The sequence below is a fragment of the Scylla paramamosain genome, chromosome 7 (assembly GCF_035594125.1).
Source record: "Scylla paramamosain isolate STU-SP2022 chromosome 7, ASM3559412v1, whole genome shotgun sequence".
Lineage (NCBI taxonomy): Eukaryota > Metazoa > Arthropoda > Malacostraca > Decapoda > Portunidae > Scylla > Scylla paramamosain.
The window spans coordinates 18,482,257-18,504,756 of record NC_087157.1 but is presented as its reverse complement, the minus strand read 5'-3'; the positions used below and the strand labels follow the sequence as shown (position 1 = coordinate 18,504,756).

General features: G+C 39.9%; 1 protein-coding gene and 1 long non-coding RNA gene across 5 annotated transcripts in view; one reads left to right on the top strand and one right to left on the bottom strand.

Moving 5' to 3' along the window:
• LOC135102167 (uncharacterized) overlaps positions 1-14,404 on the top strand; it is a 167,079-nt gene extending 152,675 nt beyond the window's left edge. The window contains exon 4 of one of the 4 annotated variants that reach the window (XM_064006963.1): positions 14,139-14,404. In XM_064006963.1, the coding sequence (XP_063863033.1) occupies positions 14,139-14,357 (219 nt within the window). In that variant the 3' untranslated portion in view covers positions 14,358-14,404. The remainder of the gene's footprint in view (positions 1-14,138) is intronic. The other 3 variants (XM_064006960.1, XM_064006962.1, XM_064006961.1) reach the window with 3 other exon arrangements.
• Positions 5,793-22,500, bottom strand: part of LOC135102170 (uncharacterized) — a 29,837-nt gene continuing 13,129 nt past the window's right edge. Inside the window, exon 2 of the long non-coding RNA XR_010269567.1 lies at positions 5,793-6,096. This is a non-coding gene — a long non-coding RNA (uncharacterized LOC135102170). The remainder of the gene's footprint in view (positions 6,097-22,500) is intronic.

Below are 22,500 nucleotides of genomic sequence, written 5' to 3'. Positions count from 1 at the left end.
ATAACTACTATTTACATTTCTTACAACTCAAAATTTCTTACTCGCATTCATCTTCAAATCATTCAAAGTTATTAAGTGTTACCTTATATTTCTTGAACATATTCACTGATCAGCGCAGTCATCGTGCAAAACACAGACAATATGAAATGCTCAAACACAACAAATATTCAGTCGGCGCCATTAATGTTCAGTTACAAAAACACGTGATATCTGCAACACATCACTTACTATAAACATTCCATGACTGAGTAAATCTTCGTACATCATACACACCTGTCATAACAAATATAAAACATCAGTTAAACATCCTGCTCCTCCTTTAATAAGATCATTGATTTATAGACTGCATTACGCTTTCAAACTGCACTTACTTTCAAGTTATTCCGTCCATCTCGACCCCTCTCTGGTCAGGCCCTCTGGAACCTCTGGGTCTGTGTCTGCTACTCTCCGCAACTCTCCACTACTGAATTATTCCACTGTTACACGCTATAATATACAGTCGTTTGAGACTGCCTGTTTCTCTCAAAAAACAATCGTAATTTTCATAACATTTTACGTATCTACTATTCACATTGCTCATCTATGCATGTGATCCGCCCACAGGCGTGGTGCTTGATACAGAAGCCAGTCAGAGGGTAGGGGCAGTTTGGAGGCGGAGCGTTAAGTGGGCGTAGGCTGACTTGTCCTTCTTGGTGCCTCACGCCTCCTGGCCTACTTTCCCTTTCAAATCCTTTCTCTGCCTTGCCCCTGCTATCATTACCGTTAATCCCTCCTTGACCCAGGCTGCCTTCCCAGGTTGTATGGCCGTCTTCCTGTTGTGGAGTGCTTGGGTCCTGTGTCCTTGTTTGTGTTTCCTCGGTTTCCTCGATATCAAGTGCCAATTATCTTCCCTTTCCCGTGTAGTATGATCGTTTGTTATTCTCCATACTTCATTCATCTTCTCAATTTCTTCTTTCTTTTTACTTATTCTACCTTTTTTTTCTTTCCTCTTCCTTATTGTTTTGTTTTGTTTTTTCGTTTTTTCTTCTTCTTTTTTGACAGTACAATATATATTGTAGTGCGGGGTCACCAGAAACTCTGATTCTTCAAATTGAGTTAATTAATGTAAGCAGTGGCGTTCCTCAATGTTCAATCTTATGGCAGATCCTCTTCATAATATATATGAATGACAGATGAAGGAATCAGAAGTAAACTGTCAAAATTCACAGACACTAAAATTGCTAACAAGACTGACACCAAACCAGCGTCAAATTTTGCAAAATGATGCATACACTCTCATTGAATGGTGTGAAACGTGGCTTATAACTTTAATTTTGATAAATGCCACGTATCAAATATTGGAAATAGCAATCGGCAGGAAAATTATAAAAAGTAATCCCCCATCAAAAGTTTGGATCCTGAGAAAGATCTGGGAGCTTTAGTGACAACAGATCTTAAACCAAGCAAACAATGCAACGAAGTCATTGAAATTGCCAATAATTTAATAGTTTTCACCTTCCAATCTGAAAAAAAAAAAAATCTCACCTTGTACAACTCACTTGTACGTCCTCATTTTGAATGCAATGTAAAGTTTTTGTCATCCTGTTATAAAAGGAATATTGAGAGATTAGGAAAAAAAAACAATACGAAATAGAGTAACGAAAATTACTCGAAGGCTTCGCAATAAACCCTACAATGAACGCCTTAAAGAACGAGATCTATTCTCCCTCTCCAAACGCAGGCTAAGAGGGGATCTGATATTGCTTTACTAAACTTTTAAGGCTTTCACAAATATCAGACCGGAATTCTTCCTAAGATTCAACATGTCTAATATTACAAGAAACAATAGCAAATAATAGGTAAGCGATTTCAAACAAATGAAGCCAAACATTTTATTTCAATCGTGTCATAAATATGTTGAATTGTGTTCCATCAAGCGTCGTTAACTCAGGTACTGTTCACTCATTGAAAACCTGTCTTGACAAGTATGTAGACACTAATTCCCGGTTGTCATTGTTCATGTCTGAATAACGAACACGTTCACTCCGTACTGTCCGTGCTGGCATGTAGATTGTATGTGGTCGAAGTAGTCCTCCTGTCTTTCTTTAGTTTCCTCTCACACTTCATGTTGTTTTTTCTGTACAACATGGTACCATTTTTCATGTGACCCTTGTCTGGAGGGATTGGGGGTGGGGGATGGAAGGACCCTTCTTCTGTGCTATCCTTTCTCTACCACTAATAGAGTAGAATAGTTACCCAAACAGACTTACAAGGACCTCTTGGTCTGTTACTGTTTGGACTTCTTTTGTATTCGTTTGGTTCCTCTTTCTGTGCTATCCTGTTTGTCTCTTCCACTAGTTAGCGTAGAGTAGTTACCCAAACAGCCCAGTAAAGACCTCAGGAACTTTTGCTGTTTGGGCTTTGTTTTTATTCTCCTCCTCCTCCTCCTCCTCCTCCTCCTCCTCCTCCTCCTCCTCCTCCTCCTCCTCGTCCTTCTCTCATCACATGATGAACAATTAGCTGTGAGGGGCATTGAAAACTCAAGGACCCAATCAGTGACTGTCATAGGGATTTGAGGTACCAGGGGTCACTGCTGCAGGAGTGCGGCGCTCCTTTACGAGAAGTGCACTCTTATAGGAGTCGCATGGTAGCCGGAGCCTGATTGACTGATGCCTCTCTTCAAAGCGCCAGGCACAGTATAGAGAACCCAGCAAGCCCACTTTTGTTACTTTTTTTTTTTTTTTCAATTTTCCGCGCATGACGTCACGTTGTCGGAGATCAGGACAGCCAGATTCACCTTTTTTAGGCCAAAATATAATTTTTGGCTTTTTTCATGCATTTGGTTTAAGGATATCTAGTTTGCCATGAATTACATTATTATTATTATTTTTTTTTTTTTAATATGTTGCTTATATATGCTCCATTTGGCCATAACAAGTTTTTTTTTTTTTTTTCAAGTGGCTGATGTAATTTAAGGCTTCCTATCAACAGTTACCTGTGTTCATGAACAACCCAGGAGTACGTTGATAGGGTGCTGTCTATGGTAGTACCGTATATTTTGTTATGATGAGTCTTTGGTAAACTCGTTTTCCATCCCCCAAAAGCGATCGTTCTGGTTGTTTATATTTATGTCGAGTGGGAAAGAAAAATGTCTAGAGCAGTGTGATTGAACTGTAGGCCCGCGCGCCAGTTGATTTAGTGTGGCCCGCGTGCACTCATTGATTAATTTTATATGAGGAAAAAAATACTTAAATGATATTCAGCAAAGGTCAAGTGTGTGGAATAGTAACGATTAGCTTGTTATGACATTGCTGCTACAATAACATAATGCCTGCAGAGCGAAAGTCCTTCCCCATGGTTATGAAGTAGGGACGTAGGTATATGGTACACGTCATGAACACGGCCAATTTTTTGTGCCAAGAACGTTTTCATAATGTGTTGTTAGTATTTTTGCATTCACTCCTGAACCCACCAATCTCAGTTAGTGTACATTGCATTGGGGTCAGGTTTCAGATGAGGCGTCGGGAGCTGTATGGCCTTAGGCCTAGTTGCCTAGCACATACCGTTACAAGTAACTCTCTTCCACTGTCGGTATTCTCACACTGGAATTGAATTCTTTGAATTCGTTTCCGTTTTTTGGCCCAGGCGAAGGACTGACGAAGTACGTGGCACTTGTATACACAGATCGCCACTCCAGTAGTCCGCTATAGCCCAGTGCTCAGTACACATCGTGTAATATTTGGTAAATTCTGAAGTGGAATAATATAAACTTTGGGTTTTTTTACTGCATGTTTCTGGGTCTTTTTGTAGTGCGTTTGGCCGTTTTGTCTTATTTTTTTGTTGGCTTTGGCCTTTTTCTGCTTCAGTAATCTGGGAACCCTGAGTCTACTGCCTTCAGTTCCACCCACCACTCACTCTGCCTTAGTGCTTCATTTTAAGTTTAAGGTACATCGCATCTCTAAAGTCCATGTGCGCAGCGCTTCTTATAAAGCACTATGCAAAATGTGCTTTATTAAAATGAATTTTTCGATGTTTATTCATCTGTTTAGTTTGTCATCCATAATCAGTATTATCATTATTAGTAACATTTATAATTACTGTGTGCACCGTTACCTAGTGAACATAAAAGAAGAAAAACAAACCTCAACACACTTAAGAAGAAAGTATCCTACACAACACAAATAAGTAAATCTACATAAATGTTAACTTGAGGGAAAATCAAGTTGTATGGTAATAAATAAATTCTACAAAACAAATAGATTCAGTACATAAGTAACAGAAAAAAAAAAACAGTAGGAAATATAGATGTAAATGCTAATGACACCGTGCAGAGCATAAAGAATAAAAAACAAGGTCTCCATCGTTACAAATACTGAACTATTAAAACTTACAGCTTACAAGATACGACGCAGAAATAAAAGGACACAAACCAGCTACACTACAATGATGGTGCCGATGACGATGATGACGGTAATAATAATAATTTTAATGATAATAATAATAGCAATAATAATAATTAATAATATATAATAATAATAATAATAATAATAATAATAATAATAATAATTATAATAATAATAATAACAACAACAACAACAGTACCACTTCACTACGTTTCGCCTCACGCGGGGAGCAGGGGTGGGAGGGGCACAGGTCTTTCTTCTTTTTCATGCAGTTTTCTTTTTTATACCTATGAAGCATAAACACACTTCCAGACGCCGCCCTTCCTCCCAGTCGGAAGCTTTCATCCTGCTGATAGGTAGTAAAGCCTGTGTGAAGAAGTGAGTGCTTCACCAACTTTTTTCAGTGACATAATTTGATTGATGTCTATGTTGAGAGTGGACGTGAATTACGAATAAAGCAATCCGTGGTTCTCTGGGCTGAGTTATTCTAGTGCTGCAGGATGGACAGGTGTAATGGTGTGTTGTTATTGTTGTTGTTGTCGGTAGTGGTGGTGGTGGTGCAGCACAGGGGAGGGTTCCAGAAGGCTGCTCCATAACCAAGGAATTCCTGCCTCTGTAAAGTTCTCTGATCTTACCTACTGCTATTTGTACTCCACGACATACTCCCACAAGTCAACAGTTATCTAATTATCACTGTGGGATGAACGTTCACATTAGAATGAGCAGCAGTTTTTTTTATTGAACTTTTGGTGCTTCATGAACACAGGAAGGGAAATGATGTGTTCAAATATATCTTGTTTACCGTTGGGGTTTCATGGCGTAGTGACAGTCTTGGGAACCCAGTGTGTGTGGGATGCCAGCGGTCATATCCCATACAAAATACAATAAATAAATAACGTTATGAAAATAATTGACATCATAATTCTTTAATACATACTGGCGTGAACATAAGGTGGTTAAATAGAGCAACTTTACAAAAAAGATGGGGAAGATGGGGAAATAGACCAACTTTAAAAAAAAGAAAAAGGGCCCTCGTGGCCCAGTGGGTAGAGTGATGCACTTTGAGTTTGGCGTGAGGGAAGTGAGGGGCGCGTAGGTTCGAACCCCCCTCTCGGAACTCACAAAAACCTTGAAAGAGCATCCCTCCATCACCATGTGTGATGGAACTGCCCACGGGGAGGAGGGGAGGTGAGTGCGCAGCACCTCCCTACCCCTCCCCAGGGGAGGAAGGCACCGCCTTACCGGCCCCCGGGAGAGCAAGGGAGGTGAGTGCACAGCGCTTCCCTTCTCTCCCCTACCTAACCCTGGCAAGTCTGCGGACTACCAGGCAAAAAATAATAAAAATAAAAAAAAATAAAAAAAACAAACAAAAAAAAAATAAATAAATAAATAAGGGTAAGTGCATAGCACTTCTCTTCTCTTCACCTAACAGAATAAAAAATATAAAGGTGAGTGCATAGCACTTCCCTTCTCTTCCAACCTACCAGGCAAAAGATAGAAAAAAAAATAAAGAATTAAGGTGAGTGCATAGCACTTCCCTTGTCTCCGGCAAAAGATAGAAAAGAAAAAATAAAGAATTAAGGTGAGTGCATAGCACTTCCCTTGTCTCCTAACCTACCACGCAAAAAAAAATAAATAAATAAAAAATAAAATAAATAAATAAATAAAGATAAATAAATAAAAATAAATATAAAACCTCCTTACCACCTCGGACCTCAGGAGAGCAAGGGAGGTGAGTGCACAGCACTTCCCAAGTCTACGGACTGCCAGACCAAAAAGAATAAAATATATATAGGTATAAAAAATAATAAAAGTAATAAAAAAAAGATAAATGAAAAAATAAGTAAATAAAACAAAAACAATAAAACTCCTACTCCCCCCTCAATAAAACTGACTGAGTCTGGCAATCAACAATAAATAATAAAAATAAAACAACACCAACTGACTGACCCTGACAACCCCAAAGACCACCACCCACCTGGGAAGCACGGGAGGTGAGTGTGCAGCACCTCCCTACCCTTCCCAGTCTCCCAGTTTGACTTTGACCACCAATCTGACTCATCCTACCAACTCCAAAGAGCAACTCCAACTGTACAGACCACCACCACCACCACCCTTCTGGTCTCGGCAAGGTGAGTGCGTAGCACTTCCCTGGACTGACCCTGACTGACTGACCCTGGCAACTCCAAAAACAACCAACCTGACTGACTTACAGATATGTAATCACCTAACTGACTGGCCCTGGGGAGCATGGGAGGTGAGTGTGCAGCACCTCCCTACACTTCCCAGTCTCCCAGTTTGACCTGACTCATCCTGGCAACTTCAAAGAACAACTCCAAATGTACAGACCAACAGTACCTCCTACTCTGTGTCCCACTCTGACCCTGATCCATACATCCCTGGCTAGGTGAGTGCGTAGCACTTCCCTACCACCTGCCTTACTGACCCTGGCAACCATAAAAACAACCAACCTGACTGACCTACAAATCTTACTGTAATCTGGCAACAGACCACCAAACTGACTGACTCTGGGGAGCATGGGAGGTGAGTGTGCAGCACCTCCCTACCCTTCCCAGTCTCCCAGTTTGGCTTTGACCACCAATGTGACTCATCCTACCAACTCCAAATGTACAGACCACCACCACCACCCCTCTGATCCTGGCAAGGTGAGTGCGTAGCACTTCCCTTGACAGAGTGGGCCTGACTGACTGACCCCGGCAACTCCAAAAACAACCAATCTGACAAATGTTACAAATGTAACCTGGGGAGCATGGGAGGTGAGTGTGCAGCACCTCCCTACCCTTCCCTACCCTTCCCATAATAAATGAAAAATAAAAAATAAATAAAAACAAAAATAAATAAAGTAAAAACAATAAAACTCCTACTTCCCCCTCAATAAAATAACTGAGTCTGGCAATCAACAATAAATAATAAAAATAAAACAATACCAACCTGACTGACCCTGACAACTCCAAAGACCACCACCCCACCTGGGAAGCACGGGAGGTGAGTGTGCAGCACCTCCCTACCCTTCCCAGCCTTCTAGTTTGACTTTGATCCCCAATCTGACTCATCCTAGGAACTCTAATTGTACCGACCACCACCAGTACTCCCCACCCAGGCAACTGATCCTGGCAAGGTGAGTGCGTAGCACTTCCCGTGACTCATCCTGGCAACTCCAAAGACCCACCATCCTGACCGCCCCTGGGAAGCACGGGAGGTGAGTGTGCAGCACCTCCCTACACTTCCCAGTCCCCCAGTTTGACTTTGACCACCAATGTGACTCATCCTACCAACTCCAAATGTACACACCACCATCACCACCCCTCTGATCTTGGCAAGGTGAGTGCCTAGCACTACCCTTGACTGACGGGGCCTGACTGACTGATCCCGGCAACTCCAAAAACAACCAACCTGACTGATGTTACAAATGTAACCTGGGGAGCATGGGAGGTGAGTGTGCAGCACCTCCCTACCCTTCCCAGTCTTCCACCAACCTGACTTGAATTATGACTGGGGAGCAAGGGAGGTGAGTGTGCAGTACTCCTACTATCCCCACTCTGAATACCCTATCACCAACCAATTCAGACCACCAAAATGTCTTAGAAGAACAAGAACAGGAAGCAACGCCATCAGAGGAAGAAGAAGCAGCAGCAGCAGCATTACCGCCATCAGAGGAAGAAAACAAGAAAAAGAAGCAAAGAAAAAGAATTACCACCACTGTTATCGGAGGAAGAAACAGCAGCGTCACCGCCATCAGAGGAAGAAACATATATATGTAAACTACGACTGGTCAAACTTTCTGTGGCACCAGGCTAAGTTCGACCTGTGATGGGTTGTGTTTAGCGACGCCTTGAGATGAGAGGGAAAAAAGTTCCAGGGGTTCATGAAAGGAAAGTACGCTAACAGGGGACTGAATGTGAAAGTGCCAGGCAAGGCTGCTGCTTCAGACATCCACACTTCAACTTCAACTATGCATGCGAGAATGTTGCTGTATTCTTCCTCCTATTCCTCCTTTTTTCTTCCGCACAAGACTGTCTTATTACTCTGTCCAAAGGCGGCAGTTCTTGTATAAGACTTGCAAACCTGTGTCCACTCATCCCAACTATCCAGAAATATATCTAATCTTCTAAAGGTCTGGCATCACGTGTTCAAGAGATTTATGTGTATTTTTTTTTTTTTTATTTATGGTGGTGGTGGTGGTGGTGAAGGTGTAAATCTAGAATGAGAGTGAGCGTCTTTGTGTTTCCTCCACCGGGACGAAGAAAGAGAACAGGGATTCCTCATACTCCAGGAATTGCCTTTGTTTCCAGAAAGCATTGAATAGTAAAGAAAAATTATTATTTGCTAGTTTTATCAAACTTTCTGTGGCACCAGGCTAAGTTTGACCTGTGATGGGCTTTGTTTAGAGATATCGCAATTTTTCACACTTGAGAGTATATTTCACTCTTATAATGAACGTACAAACTACAGCAGGAAATCAAAATAATGCTAAAAATGGAAGCATGGATTAAAGGATGCCAAATGTATAAAGACTTTAATAGTTTTAAATACTGAAGGAAAGACGGTAATTGTATTTCTTGCTACACAGTTATATTTAACAAGTGAAGACAGACGTAGGTTGAAAACCAGCCCGGGAAGGAATGTCTGGCGCGTGGCGCTCCTCAAGGCGTCTTGCCTCGCCGGCACAACAATACATAAAGGACTGAGATGTGAATTAACACTGAAAGAACACTGGCCGGTGAGGTGCTCCTGCAGGGCCGAGGTGGACAGGTGTTTGTCCAGGATGCCTCGTGTTACTTCTCACCGCGTGTTTTATCTGTTGGAGATTATTACACTTAATATGCTGCTGTTGCTGCTGCTGCTGCTGCTGCTGGTGCTGCTGAAGCTGGTGCTGCTGCTGCTGTTGCCCTCGCTGATCTTGCTGCTCTTGTTGGTATTGCTGCTTTTACTTCCTTCATCAATAACTACCAGAACAACTGCTTCTGCTGCTGCTGCTGCTGCTGCTACTACTGCTACTACTACTACTACTACTACTACTACTACTACTACTACTACTACTACTACTACTACTACTACTGCTGCTGCTGCTGCTGCTGCTGCTGCTGCCGCTGCCACTGCCGTTGTTGCTGTTGCTAATGTTGTTGTTGCTGCTGCTGTTACTGCTGCTGCTACTGCTGTTGCTGCTGCCGGTGCTACTGTTGGTGCTGCTGCTGGTGCTGCTGCTGGTGCTGCTGCGGCTGCTGCTCCTGTTGCTGCTGCTGCTGTTGCTGCTGCTGCTGCTGCTGCTGCTGCTGCTGGTGCTGCTGCTGCTGCTGCTGGTGCTAAACTTTACAAAAGACCACGGCTGTTTTTGCCGTCGTTCGTGCTGTGCCTCTAATCGTCGTCGTCCTCGTTCTCATCGTCGTCGTCGTAACAGTAGCATCGCCTGTCAGAGTAAAAAGACTATATATATATATATATATATATATATATATATATATATATATATATATATATATATATATATATATATATATATATATATATATATATATATATATAGGTAATAGTAGTTGATAACTTTGTGATATATAAATGTTGTATAGCAACGCGTTTCACGAGTTTGCAATTACAATTAGGATCATTTACTTTATTTCAACTTATATTCAATTCCTTTATAGTGAATGACAGTAATACATAACTTCAAAACAATGTTATCCAAGAATACTCTTGAAATTTAGAGCTCATTTCGCACTATTTTTCTGTTACAGTTTTGTGTACATGCATTTTTTTTTTTGTTTTTTATCATAGGAAATGGAAATTTCTCTGCTAATATAAATATTACATATTACAAACATTAAAACGTGCACAACACCCACGACTCTGGGTATTGCAAATGTTTAATTTTTTTTTGTATTTACAAGCGCATTTATAGTAATGTGATAAATAAATAAACTGCTGGTAATTATATATATATATATATATATATATATATATATATATATATATATATATATATATATATATATATATATATATATATATATATATTCAACGGTATTGCAGAATGCTCAAACCTATAGTTTATAGACATAATGATTTTATCTCATCATCTTGTTGCCGGCTGCATCACGCACTCAAAGACGATATCCAAGATTCCTGGTCAGAGCTCCACTGTCATCTACTTTCAGACTCCCCAAGATTTAGTGAATACCTCGAGTACTGACATGTCACGATCACACGTGGATATGGATACTTGGGCAGTGTGTGAGCTTTCAGTGCCTTCATGGGAGATCATATATAAGAGAGAGAGAGAGAGAGAGAGAGAGAGAGAGAGAGAGAGAGAGAGAGAGAGAGAGAGAGAGAGAGAGAGAGAGAGAGAGAGAGAGAGAGAGAGAGAGAGAGAGAGAGAGAGCGAGCACTGCTAATAAATAGTTGGGTAACGCACAACATGCCTGGCGTCAGCGGGGATCAGGTGCCAGAACAAGAGAGAGTGGGAGGCTGGGAGTAGTTTCCTTTGCAAGAAGACATTCTGATACACGTAATGAATTGCAGGTTTAGGTACATATAGAAAGTGCAGTCGTTATCTCCTCGTTATCTCTACTTTGCCGTGGAAATCTCTCTCTCTCTCTCTCTCTCTCTCTCTCTCTCTCTCTCTCTCTCTCTCTCTCTCTCTCTCTCTCTCTCTCTCTCTCTCTCTCTCTCTCTCTCTCTCTCTCTCTCTCTCTCTGTACCTGCCTTGGACAGTAAGCAATTAGTTGTTCTAGTGGCGGTGTTCCTGAAATAGAAATACTGAAAAGCACACTCCATCTTTTAATACCCAATTAGCGTGGCTTCCTGATGGGAGGTACGGTAGAGCACGCTTTCGTTTGTAAGCCAAGGGAAAGTAAGCGTCTTTCCTCCTCAGACCCTCACTAGCGCCAGGATTAGCTGTGTGGCGGGGAGTGCTGGTGAGCCGTGAGTAATGTTCACTCTTAGATACACGTGCAATGTAATGTATCTCCCTGTCATTATTTTTGTTTATTATTTATTATTATTTATTATGTTTATTATATTGATACTTGTTTTTGTCTTTTTCCTTCCTTAATTCCTTCCTTCCTTCCTTCCCTTTCTTCCTTCTTCCTTCCTTCCTTCCTTCCTTCCTTCCTTCCTTCCTTCCTTCCTTCCTTCCTTCCTTCCTTCCTTCCTGCCTCACTGAATGCCTGCCTGCCTGCCTTCCGTCACCCTTATATTCCTGTTTTTCATTTTATCCTTCCTTTTCTCTGCTATCTATCTATCTATCTATATTTATATATATATATATATATATATATATATATATATATATATATATATATATATATATATATATATATATATATATATATAAATTCTCTCTCTCTCTCTCTCTCTCTCTCTCTCTCTCTCTCTCTCTCTCTCTCTCTCTCTCTCTCTCTCTCTCTCTCTCTCTCTCTCTCTCTCTCTCGGGAGTTCGTTGATGAATTGGCATGTTCTCATGACTCTCTACCAGTATTTATTGGTGTTTCATCTTTTTCTATCCTGCATGAGTCTGCTCCCGGGAATTAGGTATGGTAGTTGTACGGCGATAAATAATATTTCAGTGCGATCTTTGCAATATTTTCCTATATCTATGAAAGCTTTCGTTACTGTGGAGTGTGGCTCGAATATTATTATTGTTTTTTTTTTTAATATAAATATTTTCGTTATATTTGTCCAGCACATTTTTGTTTATGCGATAAGAAAGAAAGTGACCATTTAAATCCCGAAGTTTAATTTCATTTGTATAAAGAAGTTTAAATTAGAGAGCGAAATGAAGAAGGACTCCTTAACGTGTGGGAAGTGCCTGCCAACCTACTATGGAGGGTGTGCTGCGTAAATCATGATTGTATAGGAGCGTGATGTAACCTGTTCACACTGATACCACTTACAGACAAGCCTTCAAGTACCTTGGTATTTCGTAGTTGTGGTTTAAATAATGTTTTGACTTGTTTAGATAATCATCAGAGAGAGAGAGAGAGAGAGAGAGAGAGAGAGAGAGAGAGAGAGAGAGAGAGAGAGAGAGAGAGAGAGAGAGAGAGGGGGGGGTGGGCAGATAGGCAGGAAGGCAGACGGTCAAACAGACAGGCAGGGAGGCAAGCAATCAAGCAAGTAAGTAAGCAAGCAAGCAAGCAAGCAGGGAGGCAGACAGACTAACGGGCGGGGAAAGAGGTGGATGGACATACAAAAAAGAAAGAAAGAAAGCAGGCAGACAGACAGGGTGACAGGGAAATAGTCAGGCTAACTTGAAGAGGATAGGCAGGCAAAGAAGCAGGCAGACAGGCAGGCAGGCAAAAATAGAAGGCAAGGAAGCAGACAGACAGACAGACAAATAGACAGAGGGACAGATGGATGTGCGGGCAGGCACAGACATGGACAAAGTAGTTTTAAATAGCGGCAGAAACTGGAATATTTCATTCCAATGAATATATTTTCACAATTTTTTTGTAAAATACTTTAATAAATAGTTTATCGTGCCCTGCAGTGAGTACTTAACCAAAAGTCTAACTGAATTAGTCAGTGGGATATTAATACAGCATAATTTTTGCACAATATAAACGTATGCCTCTTCCGTTACTCGTATATTCTTTCGTGATAACAATTACTGTAAGCGAAGAAAATGCAAACATAGTGACCTAACTATATTTTTCTCTCATGGCCTCGTATTTACGGTATGCCATTTTTCGTGCACAATACGTAGTTGTCATTGATTTCCTAAAACTACTAAATATACCAGAAGACAGACCTACTGACCCATACTCGTAAATATTGTTCCACTCGTAATGTTACACACACACACACACACACACACACACACACACACACACACACACACACACACACACACACACACACACACACACACACACACACACACACACACACACACACACACACACACACACACACACACACACACACACACAACATTAATACAAATAGATGCGCTGCAACAAAGCAACAGAGATTGGGATGCTCATTCTTACAGAGCATTATAGTGAACATGTGAGGCAGAGATAAACAGACAGACGCAGACAGACAGATTGATTTAAAACACTTAGTAACATGTACTTGTTATAAGCAATTCTAAGTGACCATTACTTTCCCGTTCATTCCCATTCATTGAAGCATTTCAGTGTTGAGACGCAAAGGTAGTGTAAGTGTTGAGGCAGCGGTGGTAGTGGCCCCTTCACCTCGCAGCGAGGCAGGAAGGGGAGGCGAGGGACACCAGCAGTGACTGGCCTGAAGGCGCCTTGCGTCCCGCCTCCTCTGTGCGACCCTCTCCCTTGATTGCCTTCATGCATCAATCGCAGCATGACTTGTGCTCCTCCTCTTCAGTCTCACTTAACTACCACCTTCATATTCTAGACACCGCTGAATGTTGGCAAGCTTTACATTTATTATTTTTGCTTCTTTTTATTTTCTTATTTGATCTTGTTATATATGTAATGGTGTTTGTTCGTTTTATTTTGTTGCAGCTGTTGTGCATATTTAACATTCTCAGCGTTTGAAGTGTGTTCTGTTTTCAGTGTTGTTTTCCATGTATCCATGTGTTCTTGCTTGGAGGAATTTGACACGTTTTATTTATGACATTTCGTGGTTTTGTTCAGTATTTATTCTTTCCTCTTTTGTTCATGTGTATGTTGTTAACTCATGCAGTAAATGATTTCATTTTTAGCTCTTTTTAGAATAGTGAAGCTGCATCACTTTTTTATGTGGATGTTTTGATATTTTCAGGAAAGGATGGCAGGTGGTGCCGCGGTGAACACTCCCAACACATGCAGGAGGAAAGTGAGTACCTGCTTCATTACATCATGTGCCCTCTATTTTGGATTTTTTTTTTTTCATTTCAACGGAAACCTGTTGCCTGCCTTTCTCCTGTCAGCTTCCCACGAATCTGTGAAGGAAAGAAAGGATGTGCTTCCATGGTATCGTGTCAGTAGTGTTATCCATTGAAGGATTAGTTTAAACCTTTTTCCAATGCGTTGTTTTTGTCTCCCATGTTTCTGCCTTCCTAGGGTATATATGTGAAAGAAGACGGAATGTAAATTTAGTCTATAATGTTCATTGCAACATCTTACAGGGAAAAAAGTCCTTTGAGGATTAACCGAGAATCTTTTTCAAAACTATAATTTTTGTATTCCAGTCTTCGTGTGCTTATTTTAATGTATGCATAGAGAAAAGAAGGATACGAAATCATATGTTTTCTATAATGGTGTCATCTTTTTGGTATAAATATTTACTTAGAGATTCAATTGAAACCTAACAATTAGCTGTCATTTTTGCGTTCGTTTTATATATATATACTCGTATATATATATATATATATATATATATATATATATATATATATATATATATATATATATATATATATATATATATATATATATATATATATATATATATATATATATATTTTTTTTTTTTTTGTATGTACGTATATATGAGTGAAGAAAGGAAAGATGCAATTACAAAAAACTTTCCACAATAATGGGAATATTCACTTGAGGTCTTTTTTAGGTAACAAATATCAGATCTTCTAGTTTATATGTCTATTTATCCTTTAGTGTGTTTTACTGTTATGTAGATTAATAATATTTTGCACGTTATGATAAAGTGTCCTTGGAAACTATTACTGTAACATATTTCATTTAGTGTGAATTTGGTTTCCACGTAAAAAAAAAAAACTCTCCTTCTATGGAGAAAAGATATTTATATTTTCTTTGTTCAATTGGTATTGATATTATTTTTAACTCTGATTTCCCGGGAAGCGTTACCACCATGATATTTGTGACCTAACCTAAGGTAACTTTTTAGCGTCATAACCTTTGTTGCAGCTTTATTCAAGTAAAATCAAAGAGAGGAAAGCTTGTATAGTTCTGTGAAGTGTTCTTATTTGTCTCTGTGTGTGTTGATTGTCGCCTTGAAAAGTCAAGGTGACGTGGGCCTTGATGACTAGAGCCGGCCCACACTATTTGTCTCCCTTTTTTTAGAGGCTCGTCGTTGTAGATTTCTGAAAATATTAGTTTTCCTCACGTTTTTATTTTCCTTGTCAGCGAATGAAAGATAATTTATGATTTTCTTAATCATTTAGTAACGTATTTAATATCTTTGGAGGGATCATTCCCGTAGCGGAGCGAGGGGGCTCTATTTTTGTTACCGCACATCTGTACACCCCACCGCTCCCGCCTGGCCCTGGAGGGCACAACGATGATTTGGCCAGGAGCACCTTTTGATGTCCATCGTATATAAAAGTTTCGATTTCATTTTCGGAAACACTTCTTGGTAACTTTTGAAGGCGTATCTTTGTTATTTTATTTAATTTCTTCGTCAGACTCACCTTTTTTTGCTGTATTTTGCATATTTCGATTTATCGGCATGTGGGCGAAGGTTTCTGCCTCGCAACTCGCACAACTATCGCCTCATCACTACAGATCGAGCTCGAGCGCACAAAATGCGCCAATTATTTGCCATAACTCACTTCATATACGGGAAAGGGTTGTGGGAAGAAGGTGTTGTGAGGAGTAAACATAGGAGAAATTAGTTAAATCTAGAAAGGTAGCTAGCTCAGGGAAGGTGAGAAATAGCTTAGGTATTTACCACACAAAATGTAGCAGTATTTTGAATAAAATAGACTTGCTTAGAAGAATAGTGTGTGTAGAGAAATTTGATATCATTGCTTTAACTGAAACTTGGTTAGATATGTGAGGAAAAGTATTTAATCCAGAGGTCAAGATAGATGGTTATACATTGTTCTATAAAGATAGGGAAAACAGGAGAGGAGGAGGCGTCGCGTTATACGTTAGGGACACATTACAGTGTTGTATTAACAGTAGATCTAAAACAGATAGGAAAGCAGTAGTAGTACAGCAATGTACAGTAGTGGGAGTAGTGTACAGATCACCGACCAGTACAAAGGAAATTAACACCTCACTGTGGCAGGAAATAAATAGAGCAGGCAGGTACAGTCAGGTATGTGTGGTAGGAGATTTTAATTTTAGGAATATCGACTGGAGTCTGATGGTGGGTAAGAAGGAAGCAGAATTTTATAAGGTAATTCAGGATAATATTTTAAAACAGGTAGTCGTAGAACCCACAAGGGGGAATAATATTCTAGATTTAATTCTTACTAACAGGGAGGAAGCAGTCACGTAGGTAGAGGTTGAAGGACAGCTAGGTAACATTGACCATAGGGAAATTAGGTACAATTTAAAATGGGAAGAAACTTTTAGAAGCAAAAACACTAGTAAAATACTTGACTTTAGGAGAGCAGAATTTGAGGAATTAAAAAGGTACCTCCAAGGAGTTGACTGGCAACGGATGCAGGGTGAGGTCAGGTCCGGGACGGAGTTGAGAGAGATAAGGCAAGATGTGAGAGGTGAGGTGAGGTGTGAGGGTGTAGGACAATAGGAGGTAAGATGTGTTCCGAAGGGGCGGAGGAGAGAGGGAGGGGTATATGGGTGTGAGTATGGTGGAATGTCAGGTCATGCTGAAATGAGAGAGGTGAGGTCGAGGCGAGTAGATGAGCGAGTAGAGAGGATGGTAGGGGCCGAGATGAGGGAATTAGGTGAAGTAAATGTAGATGAATTGTATAAATATTTCGTAGATAAAGTTCATACAGGTCAGTTAGCATATATCCCGTATAGGGCAATAAGATCACAGAAAAATTATCCTAAATGGATGACTGCTAGATTAAAACATTATATAGGGTGGAAGAGAAGTATATATAAGACATTAAGGGCAGGTGAAGAAGTTTTAAGGTCACAATATAATGAATTAGTTAGAACAGTCATGAAGTTAACGAGGAAAGCTAAGGGCAATTATGAATTAAGTGTAGCCAGCCATGTGAAGACGGACCCCAAGGAATTTTATCAGGGATAGAGGACGAAGAATAAGGATACTATAGGTCCATTAAAGGCAGCAGATGGGGAACTGGTTAGTTCTGGGAAGGAGATTAGTAAAATTCTGAATGAGTATTTTTCATCTGTCTTCACCCAAGAAAACATGCAGGATATGCCAGATAGTGAACAGATGTTTAGAGCAGATGAGAATGAGAAGCTGACAGATATTTCCATAAGTAGAGAGATAGTGGAACAGGAGATAGATAGGCTAAAAAAAGTTCAAGACACCAGGACCAGATGAAATATATCTCAGAGTACTTAAGGAATGCAAAGAGGTTATTAGTGAGCTGTTAGTCTCTGTCTTTAGGAAATCACTTGAGTCAGGTGAGGTACCAGTAATGTGGAAGCAGGCTAATGTAGTACCCATCTTTAAGAAAGGAGATAAAACTTTAGCGTCTAACTATAGATCTGTCAGCTTAAATTCAGTTATAGGTAAAATATTAGAGTTAATAAGAGCGAGGAACATTAGGGAACATTTAGACAAACATAACTTGATAAATTAATCACAGCATGGCTTCACGAAGGGGAAGTCTTGCATGACAAACTTGTTAAGTTTTTACAGTAAAGAGTACGAGGCAGTAGATAATGGTGATAGTTATGATATCTTGTATCTGGACTTTAGTAAAGCATTTGACAAGGTACCCCATGAAATGCTCCTGAGAAAAGGTTAGGGCACACGGGATAGATGGGAAGGTGTTAGGCTGGATAGGGTCATGGCTTAGCGACAGGCGAGAAAGAATTGTAATAAACGGCTCGAAATCCGAGTGATATCTTGTAATCAGTGGGGTGCCATAGGGATCAGTATTAGGGACATTGTTATTTCTAATATATATCAATGCCTTGGTTAGTGGAATTAGTAGTGATGTTTGTAAATTTGCGGATGACACAAAGATAGATTAATTAGATCAGAAACGGGTGCCTTCGCCTTGCAGGCAGATTTAGGATGAATGAATGGACGGACATATGGCAAATGCAATTTAATATCAATAAATGTAAAGTACTTAGCGTAGGTAGAGGAAACCCACACAGTAGGTACACATTAAACGAACAATCTCTGGTAGTTACAGGGTACGAGAAAGATTTAGGAGTTATAGTTAGCTGTGAACTCCGTCTAGGAAAACAATGCATAGAGGCTAGAAACAGGATAAATAGGGTACTAGGATTAATTTTTAGGAGTGTTAAAAGTAGAAGGCCGGAAGTAATATTAATGATATTCTTGGCGCTGGTCAGACCTCATCTAGACTACGTTGTGCAATTCTGGTCTCCACATTACAGGAAAGATATAGGTGTATTAGAATCAGTACAGAGGAGAATGACAGAAAGGATACAGGGGATGAGGAGTATTCCTTACGAGGCGAGATTGAAGTCATTAAATTTACATTCTTTAGAGAGACGTAGGTTAAGAGGGGACGTGATAGAAGTCTTTAAGTTCCCTTTCAATAGTCCAGGAGTCAAACAATATCTTCATTCTTTCTTCCCTTTCATTGGTAAACTCTGGAATTCTCTGCCTGTTTCTGTTTTTTCCCCTTCCTGTGACTAGTTGTTTTAAGAGTATTGAGGCGCTTCCAGAAACATATTTAGATTTTTTATTGACTTTTAATTTTTTTTTTTTTTTTTTTTTTTGTCTGTATGTATGGAAGCGGCAACTGAAAAGATTTTTTTTTGTTCCTCTGTTTGCCATTCGCCAAGAAGATATGAGAGCGTGAGTATAAATAATGGCTATATGGAAATGTAAGAATACCATTTTATACTGACTCTAAATTAAACATGTATTGCATTGTTTACTCCAGTTTACTCAAGTTGAACCGTCCGATATCTTTTGCATCTAAATGATTTTTGTGTTCAGCTATTTGAATTTTTATTTCCAAATGCAGCTCCATGTTTTTAAGAAGCACAGAGGGTTGGAGAAAGACAAATCTTTCCTGAGTCTTAATAGCTGAATGTTAATAACAGTAGTAGTAGCAATAGTAGTAGTAGTAGTAGTAGTAGTAGTAGTAGTAGTAGTAGTAGTAGTAGTACTATTACTACTACTACTACTACTACTACTACTACTACTACTACTACTACTACTACTACTAGTAGTAATAGTAGTAGTAGTAGTAGTAGTATACTACTACTACTACTACTACTACTACTACTACTACTACTACTACTACTACTACTACTACTACTACTACTACTACTACTACTAGCAGTAGTAGTAGTAGTAGAAGTATTAGTTGTTGTTGTTGTTGTTTTTGTTGTTGTCGTTGTTGTTGTAGTAAAGAGCAGGATTATTATCTGGAGTGACACCAATTCAGTTTTTGTATAATTTGTATTTTCTTACTATTATTCCACACCTTGTCAATCCATGCAAGGAAAAAAAGAGAAAAGCAAAAAAAGAAAACGTATATTAAAAAAGTGAGAGGCAAGACCAGCAAGTGAAACACGCCCTGCCTTCTCCATAGACTTGACGTGTTTACTGCCGCGCTTCCTGCCTGATAATTATACAGTCTTACGCTGGAGGCGCTTAATGTGGTGCATTTGTATGAAAGAATTTACTTTTTGCCTTGAATCTCTCTCTCTCTCTCTCTCTCTCTCTCTCTCTCTCTCTCTCTCTCTCTCTCTCTCTCTCTCTCTCTCTCTCTCTCTCTCTCTCTCTCTCTCTCTCTCTCTCTCTCTCTCTCTCTCTCTCTCTCTCAGCTCGAATTATGATTTCACTGAGTGGTTTAAGAACATATTCACATGTTATTCATGAGCCATCACATCCAGCAGCAGGCAGGAGGAGGAGGAGGAGGAGGAGGAGGAGGAGGAGGAGGAGGAGGAGGAGGAGGAGAAGGAGGAGGAGGAAAGAACACAAAGGAATACAAAGGAATGCAACGGAAGACCAAACCTTGAGTTACTGACGAGGCTGTTTGGATAATTATTCTACATTAACTATTATTGGGAGATACAGGATAGTACAGAAGGTTCCTCCCCACCAATCTCTCCAGCAGAAGCTCACAAGATACAGGAATTGATACCACGTGGTATAGAAAAACCACATAGAACTTGAGAGAATAGTGAGGGAAAGAGTTGTGGTCTGTCTACTTTTGTTTGTGAGGGAGAGTGTAATTGCATGATAGTTGTGTGATGTGGTGTGTGCGTAGCGCAGGTGAAGGCACAGTTTGGTTGTTGAGGGGTGGTGCAGAATCGTTGCGTTGTGCTTTCCAGGGAGGCGGCAGTCAATCAGGCCACAGCTTCGGTCACTGTGTTTGTGTACCTTTCCCTTTAGGGCTGGATTCACAGGTTATCGCCTGCAACTTTGACCTCTAGTACTTAAAATCACAAAGTTGATCAATAACAGGATAATGCGGACGAAGAAAATGAGGATTACAACATGTGATTACATAGGATAACCAAAACAAACACTCCCTCAGGTCTTTACATATCGCTTTGGAATTAATTTAGATTAACTACCCTTTAGTAAAGTAAGCTAAAGCAGTGTATGACTGCCAAACCGACACGCCCTCGTGCTTGTGCTGGCGTGGGAAAACCATCGCGCTGTGTGGGAAAAAACTGGCTGCGTTTTGATTGGAAAGGATGAAGTGAGATTCTATTATTATTCCTATGCAGAAAAAGGAGGAGGAGGAGGAGGAGGAGGGTAATAACAGCATTAGTAAAAACATCCACTTCAAACACCCCTTTGTCTGTGCCTTTGGACGCACAAATTACCTCAGAATGTTACGTCATAATGAATAAGACAAGTGAAGAAGCTTACTTCCTTTTGAATACCGTCTTTTCGGAAATGTTGATTTTTTTTCTATTTTGTGCAAAAGACAAAAAAAAAAATCAATTTTTAGTAGAGTGAAAAAAATCTACAATTCACCCTAAGAAGGAGGAACAGAAAAATTTCGAACTATACCACCACAGCCACCACCAGTACTACTAGTACTACTACTACTACTACCACCACTACCACCACACCACTCTCAACTTCTCCCATTTTCAAGAATTCCTCTCTTCTCTTCCCTTGCTCCACCATCCTTCATCCTCTCTCCCTTACGTTCCATCCTTCCTTTCGCCGACATAATGCTTGCAACAGATGCCCCTCCTCTTTCTCCCCCTCCTCCTCCAGTCCCGTAGCATTAGCAGGGCCTTGTCTCCCCTTATAAGCAGGGATGCTTAGTGGAACATGTCGAAATAGCGTTGCCTAGCCGCCGCCGAGTATAGGAGTGTATTGAGGGTGCATTATCTCGGTACAGTGGCGGTGAGCGGGGAGATGGGTCGGTGAGTATGTTCAGGCGCAGATAGAGAAATGTGTTATTGGTCTGACGAATTGATTAATGAATAGGTATCTGGTTGAACAGGTAGATTTACAGATAGATGGCTGGATGGGTAAATGGTTAAATAGATCGACTGGCTGATAAATAGATTGATATATAGATGGACAGATGGATGGATAGATAGATTGATAGATACATGAATAAATGAATAGGTATATAAGTAGATATAAATATATAAAGATGGGTAGATAGACAGTTCAGTAAGTAGAAAATAGATTAGATAAATAAACAGACAGACAGATAGACAGGGATAATAGTACATAGGTGGGAAAATATGTTGATAAATCCCCGTTGATTGATAAGAAGGTGGAAGTAATAGATAGGGAGAAATATACAAATTAAACATCGACGAATGGGTAGGTAAGTGAAGAAACACAGGATGGTTGAAGAGCAATATACATAAAGAAATAAGAAGAAAGTGGAAGTGTAAGCGATGAATCAGATAAAGAGAGAAATTAGCTGTATATTGATGGACAGAACATATAGAAATGCAACTGTAAATCATGGTAAACAAACTAAGATAAATAAAGGTATGTACTATGTTAGAAGGAAATGACATTAGAGAGTCAGCCAGCACATCAGACATTCAGAAAGCAGGACAGACAAAGACACATTGACACACTGACTGATGGGTGTATATGCCAAATGAAATAGTAAACAAACATTCATATATAGAATCATTACAAATAGACAAATATCAGAAACTTTGAGGCAGACAGACTGAATTTCGCATAACGAAAATATTTGTATGTTCATGTTTGGTAACTTACACACGAGCAATGGATAAAAAAGAGAGATTTTACATATAAACCTAGAGAAACAAAGGAAAGCAAAACATTATAAAACAAAAAAGACATAAAAAAATGATTCCTCCTATCTGTGAATCACATT